The sequence below is a fragment of the Theobroma cacao genome, chromosome 1 (genome assembly GCF_000208745.1).
Source record: "Theobroma cacao cultivar B97-61/B2 chromosome 1, Criollo_cocoa_genome_V2, whole genome shotgun sequence".
NCBI classification, from domain to species: domain Eukaryota; kingdom Viridiplantae; phylum Streptophyta; class Magnoliopsida; order Malvales; family Malvaceae; genus Theobroma; species Theobroma cacao.
The window spans coordinates 15,183,562-15,190,905 of NC_030850.1; the positions used below are offsets into that span (position 1 = coordinate 15,183,562).

The window sequence follows — 7,344 nt, forward strand, 5'->3', positions numbered from 1 at the left end:
AAAATTTATATAATCACATGGACCGGGGAGGGGACCCCCGTTTTAAAGGGCACTGAGTGAAGGTCAAAGTAAACTCGCAATTAGAATGAGGTTTGGTGAATGTAATTGTTGAGAAAAGGTGGCACTCTGGCAGTCCAGTCCAGCCCCTGGTAAGAATCTAAGAAAATTCGCTCAATCCAAGTTTGGATCCTGAATCCCATTCCCTCGGCTTCAAGAAATTTCCTAGGACCGTAAAAGTTGACAAATTGCATCAAACATATGCCACTGCAACCATTCCCTGTCTTAACAAGTTGACACGCAAATGTAGCAAAGCAAGCACTAAAGTAGGTATGATTATCAATAATTCACCAAGAGCTGTCTCAACTTGGATGTCATTTTCACCAGAATGTTTGGTTCCCTTGACGTCACCACTCTGTTCTTTGGGTAGTGAAAGGTCGAATCCAAGTGGACTGATGTTCGCACGTCAGAATGAGAGATTATTAACCCTGTCCTTTTTCGTTTACTTCCAAATTTTTAATGAGGTTTGTAAATGTTAATGGTCATTTCCATAGATCAGCAGTTCAGCATCACTAGCATTCATCAGCTACAAGCAATCGCATAAGATTTTGAAAATTCAGCGACAAATCTTCCAGCTTTAGTATTGCTTTGTTCAGTGGCAATGATGGAAGCGACAATGACAATAAATGTTCACGATAAAAAATAAAAAATGCAAGGCAGCGCTCTCTGTAGCATCAGATCTGGATAATGTTGACAGGATACTACTACATTTGCCGAAAGAGATTGAAAATGGCGTTTCAAGCAGAGAATATTTACTTATATCCGTGTAATGGTCTTTATGTCGACAGAAACAGATATCAATAAAACCTTCTAGAGTTGCAGGTAAAAACCGAGGTTTGATTCCAAAAACTAGAATGCTGATAAACGAAGGTGAAAAGAAAAAAGAATGGTGGATACTTTCTCTTTCAAAATCGTGTTCAAACAAGAAAGTTTCCATCCATCCTAAATCCTATTTGCAAAGTTACACACAAAAAGAAAGCTGAAATATTCAGCAATATGCTACTATATATATATATACCGAGTATAGTAACAACATGTTGAATCAAACCATTATACAAGAGACAGAATAATAAATAAGTGGTCCGGAATAGATAAACCTCAATGTCTCAAACATGAGAAAGGAGGAAGGAGCATGTTACAAAATCAGGTTGGGCAGGAGAGCTGCAAGAATTAGTTGATTACATGGCAAGGGGCTGCTGTCTACCTTGACCATTGTTGTATCCATCATAAGGTTTGGTGGACTCCCCGGACTTTCTCTTCAAGACTACAACCCAAGTAATGGCTTCCAACAGCAAGGAAATCCCTCCCAGGGAAATAATAACAATCATATAAGCCAATTTCCACTTATGCTCAGGCCTCAAGATACTGAAACCCTTAAACACATTGAGGATGCCAAGGACAAGTATGGCGTATCCTAAGCTGTGGTGGTAAATGTTCCAGTAGAATCGGTACTTGTGCTCCTTCTTGGGTCTTAAAAACAAGGCAAAAATCTAACAAAAACAAACAATTAAATTCCAAGTTGAGTGTCCGCACAAAAATGAGTTGTTTATGCTATAAGTCCAATTCAATTCACACAATAAATCTAACAGGAAAAGGATCTCACAAAGCGAACATTTCAATTCACACAATGCTATAAGTCCAAAGGATCTCACAGAGCCAACTTGTCAACAAAATATCTCAAAACTTTAAGCATCGAGAGAACAAGTTGGCATACTAAAAATCACCGAACAGTTGATGCAAGAATTCCATTTTGATGCACACCAAAAGATATAGTAATTGCTAAAACTATTGCATATAAATTCCCAACAAATACCTGCACAGTAGCAAGAACGAAAACGGCAATTCCTATACTTCTGTGAACGGAATATTGAATCCCGGGGGATTCACTTCCAAGCTTAAGACCAGTTCCCCAGCCAGCAACTCCTATGGCATAAGCTGATATCTGACAGAAGACATGAAGATAAAACCAAGCTGGATCTGCAGACTCAAAGGTTCTTATGTACCGCGCAATCATAGCTCCAACCGGAAACAAAATTCCCCAACTCACAGCATTTAGTATCCCATGAATCTGTCATCAACAAAATTTTTGTCAAGTTTAACAAATTCATCAAAAACCCAAATCAATCCAGTTAACAAAGAATTCGATTTTTTGGTGCCAAAAAAAAATTCAACGTCAGTCCAAAATTTCTAATTTTAATAATCAAGTCCCTCAGTCAACAATTTCTAATTAACAAACATTAACTCTTTAAAAAATCTAAAATTTAAAAGGAAAGCTCACATTTTTCTTCTTAACCCTGGTGTCTCCTCCAGAACTACTGCTACTCTGTCCAGTTTTCAAATCTAGGGTTGCTTTAGACTTCAAATTAGCGGCAGCAAAGTCATGCTTTTCCAACTTGCCATCTTCTCCAACGCCGGGACCCACCTGCCACACTTGATTAACCGTCCCTTGCGCCGCTAAATCCGCCGGAACCTTAATTTTAGCGAAAATTGTCAAACTCCCGTCGGTTCCACTCTCGGCCAACTTATCCCAAACCTCAAACGATAAATCCTCCGGCACAATTGAACCGTACGAGCTGACGTTATAGGTATGCACGACGGCAACGCCGGTGGTGGAGTTTTTGTAGGCGACGAGGGATTGGGAACCCGCCATGCCGGTGGCCTTTGGATTTATGGCCCAGGCGATCCAGCCGCCGGATTTGGAGGGAGTGGCGATAAAGGCGATGGAGAGAGTGGTGTTGGAAGAATCGTAAGAGAAGTGAAGGTAAGAGGACAGAGAAGGCAGGTCGACGCATTTGGCGTAAACTTGGTTCTTGGTGAATTTTTGGGAGGAGCAGGTGAGGGAAACCGCCGGTGATATTAGCAGCGTGCAAAAGGTTAACACAAGAAAAGCCGACGACCACGAAGCCATATTTTTTTTTTTTCTTTTCTCTTGAGACGAGACAGAAACGAAAAGAGTAACGGCTAGGTGGGTTTTAATGGACGCAGGGTTAAAGTTAGCGGAATAAATAGAAGCCACAAATGACTTGGCTAATAATAGGCTGACACGTGCTGGTTGTTGGTTGGGAGGGTTCGTGGTAGTCACGCGCTAAATACAGAGGAAACTTCTCAACAACAGTGTAATTTATTTAGGGGGACGTATTTATATTTTCTGATGTTATTGGCAATTGGTTTGAAACAGCTAGTTTCTTCCATTGTTTTACCTGTCAGTCAAAAGAAATACTAGGGTACTAAGTTGCTATCTAATTGGGAGGTTATTATTGAGCAAAGATTTTTTACCAAAACTGTAGGCATTAATCAGATTTTTATGTTGAATTTGTTAATGATGGAAGTTTTCCAAACAAAACAATTAAATCACAAATGGGTTAGTTGGGAAATTTTAGATTTCCAGTAAATTTCAACTATAGTAAATCCTACTGGTTCCTGCCCAAAAGAATTCCATAATGTTCTTGTTCCTCATCGATAATGCTCATTACTGTTTATTAACTAATTATAATCTTATTTGATGGTATCTACTGTCATACCATCAAATGATATCATTTTATTATTGAAGTAAATTTAGAATTTTTAAATATTTAAAATTAAACATTAATAATTTTCTTTAAAAAATACAAAAAAATAAAAATAATTTTTTTATATCTCTCAAACTCGCGCTCATCCACTCTCTCTTTTTTTTTTTAATCTCTTTCCAACTCCTCCCCACTCGATCTTGATCTTCTCTTCTTCTTTCGTTAAGAATGGTAAGATTTTATTGCAAGCTCGCAACTTCAATATTAAAACATGGTCTGATATTTTCTTTTATGCAAGCTTGCAATTTTCGTTAAAGGCAATAGGATAATCAAGGTTTCAAGTAACTATTTTTACTTGCCAGCTCTAGCGATATATTTCTGGAATCAAAGATCTTACGGTGGAAGCTCATTGGACCAGAAAGTTTATGACTTGTCTAATTGGGAATGAGCGAATCCATTACTCCACCAATGGACTGAGCGGACCTTGGATAATGTACAGAATGGCCGAATTAGGATGAGTATGGTTGATCTTATGGCAGCCACAAGTCCTAGATCGACAATTCAATGTCCAAAACCAAGGTCCATGGTCCTAAAAATGACTTCGACTGTCACTTAAGTAACAGAATCACCCAAATTCAAGCATATGACCAAGAGCATTTTCAAGAATTTTTTTAATGGTATCATAATTAAAAAATATTAGTATTTAAATTATAGAATAGAATTTTTTTATTTTTTGATATAGTATTTAAATATTAATATATAAATTACTTTTTGATAAATCTAATTTGAGTTGAAGTCTTTGACCCTATTCTCTATAAAATTACAAAAAAAATAACAGGTTCATTAGTGTCATTAACTATATAAAACTCTAACATAAATAATATAACAAGTATAAATTTTTGACAGTTTAGTGAATAAGTGAGGTCACGTGACACCACTTTTCTTAATGTAGATCCGCCCTTGCATATAGCCTTACTAATCAGACTAGCCCTAAAATACGCCTATACCACGGTTATGGCTATGGTTCAACCCATAGAAACCTGAAAACAGGCCCTGGCTTCAGTAACCATGGAAACTATGAAGAACTGAGACTTATGCTATGACAAAAACATGTAGTTTTTTTACAACAAAATACTGTAGAAGCAATCTAAAATGCATTTGAAGAAGATGGAGAGAATAATTGCAAATTGTTTCTATTGGTTCAAATTCGAAAAAAATCAGAGAGTACTATTTAATAGATAAAGATATATCCTTTTGCATAGGCACAATCTTTTGAATAGGCATAATTTTTCAAAAGACTTTCTTCATTTCATTCTTCCAATATTATTGTTGAAAATGTTCAATAATCGTTCACCATTTTCAAAATAATCTAAATGTTTGATAATTTTGAAAATTGATTGCATAAATGAAAGTGTTTTTAAATTGAACTTTCACTTAGTAAAAACGTGTTAAAGTTAATCGAAATTGCATGTTAGATTATGCTTTGAACTTACTATTTTATTTGATTAATTAAACACATCTCACACAATGATTTCAACAACAATAAATGCACACTAATTCAATGACATTTTTATGACCTCATGCCAACATCTTATTTTTATGAGTGCTATTAGAGTTAAGTTTTTAAGTCCTCAAAACAACTACACTTTACACTCACAGAAGTAGATCTCATCAAGAATGCTCCTATAATTAAAACATTCTAACAAATTTATGCTATAGATCTATTAAAAGTATCTTACTTATCATTTCTTTATCATTATGAGTACTTAGCACTTTACCTAGATGGAATATTATAAATTATATTAGAGTGCTAATAATCATATACAATTGATATACTTTGTCTCATTGAACTCAAGACCTGACATTGTACCAAATGTCAAAGTGTTTGCCAAGTTTTCATTTGACCTCATAAAAGTTATAATAATCACTCCATCTAAAATTAATTATCAAGTATAACTATATCTTGATCCAATATGTCTAAACTTCCCATTATACACTTGACTATATGCTCTTGTTAAAGTTGTTTTACTATCACAATGAATGGAAATTAAAGAAATTGGTTTAAGCCACAAGGGTACATCATAGTATAAACTTCTTAACCATTCGACTTCTTTGTTGGCGACTGATAACAGCCAATGCAATAAATTTAGCTATCATGATGAAGTCCGTTATACACACATTTGTTTCTAGGATCCTTATGAAATAGTACTCTCACCAAATATAAAGATCCATCCACTTGTGCAAATATAATCTTCTAAATTTGTAATCTAATTAAATTCATATAAAAATTAATATTTAAAAAAACTAATACCAATTAAAATTTAGTTTACTGATTTTTTTATTTAGAGAAAATTAAGTTTTAAGATTGAAATATAATTTTTTATTAAAAAAAGTCCAAACCTTTTTCACTTTATCTTATATATATATAGTACGGTCATCAATATTCTCAAATTCTTTTTGGACTTAATTTTCACTTCGAGCAATCTTAAAGACGTATTTCCCAACGTCTTGGTGCATTTAAAATTTTATTTTTAAATTGTTTTCCACAAACATCATACTCTAATAAATAAGAAAAGAAAACTACTAATTGGACTAACCTGTGTGGGTTTACAAGCTCTTTTTCTACTTTTGAAATTTATCAAATTTACGAAAACTTATGCTTATAAAACTTATCTTAACTACATTATTAATTAGGTAAGCTCTAACTACACTTTTAGTGGTTTCAACTTTCTGCACATAACACTCTTGGGTATTTTTTTTTCAGTTAGCACCTTTTGAATATATTTTTTTAATTAGCATCTTATGAATAATTTATGCTTTAATAGTGGGTTAATTTGTTAATATTATTTAATAAAATTATAGAAAGAGTCATAAGCGTGAGCAAATAGGTTAACTTTGAATGAAAGCTATTTTTCATAATTTTACTAGACAAAATTAATATCCTAACCTCTTATGCGAATAGAAGTTATCTATAAGGTACTAATTGAGGAAAAATATATATTTGCAAGGTGCTATTTGAAATGAAAACAATCAAGATGGCATTTGAAAAAAGTTGAAATCACAAGAAATATAATTGAATATTATTTACAGATATTTCATAAAATGGGAGATTCATGGACATGAAACTCTAGATCCTGAGGTTTTAAGTTAAATTAGATATGTTATTGTAAGATCTATTTTTTAAACATTCATAAAGAGATAGTTTAATGATTGAAATTAAAATTTTAATCTTAAGAGGGATTAGGGATTATAAGATAAATACAAGGGATTAGTATTATGAAATAAATATAAGTAAATTTAAGTGCATGGTTCAAATTCAATAAATTATACCAGCAAAGAAATTTTGTTAGTATATTAGATTGAGAGGAAAATTGTCTACGAAAAATTCAAAATATTCAATCTCGTAGTCGTTTGGAAAAAATAAAAATCTATAAGTCGTGGTTCTTTTGTTTTAGTTAACATGCATATTTTATTCTATAAGGTTCTGGGACATGGACACATTACAGTGCATTTTGACTTTGAATGGACATAAGGATGCTGTGATGTCTCTTCTTCACTGTAATGGGTGTTTGTTCTCATGTTCACTGGACTGCAGTATAAAAGTTTGGTTTGCTGCAGAAGAAGAAAATTAGGAATTGATCTATACTCACAAGGAAGAAAAATAATGGTGGTAATGGATTTGTCATCAACCATGAGCTAATATGAGCTGCTTTTGGATGCATGGCATGCTTGCACTTTGTGGCATGAATGATGCAGAAACTAGACCAGTTTTGCTCTGCTC

General features: G+C 33.8%; 1 protein-coding gene across 1 annotated transcript; it reads right to left on the bottom strand.

The window, feature by feature from the left end:
• Positions 881-3,035, bottom strand: LOC18612658 (cytochrome b561 and DOMON domain-containing protein At3g25290). The gene is made up of 3 exons (XM_007049563.2): positions 2,336-3,035; positions 1,871-2,125; positions 881-1,547 (listed from the first exon to the last, which is right to left on the bottom strand). The coding sequence occupies exons 1-3, from the start codon at positions 2,963-2,965 to the stop codon at positions 1,236-1,238; spliced, it is 1,197 nt and encodes a 398-aa protein (XP_007049625.1). The 5' UTR covers positions 2,966-3,035; the 3' UTR covers positions 881-1,235.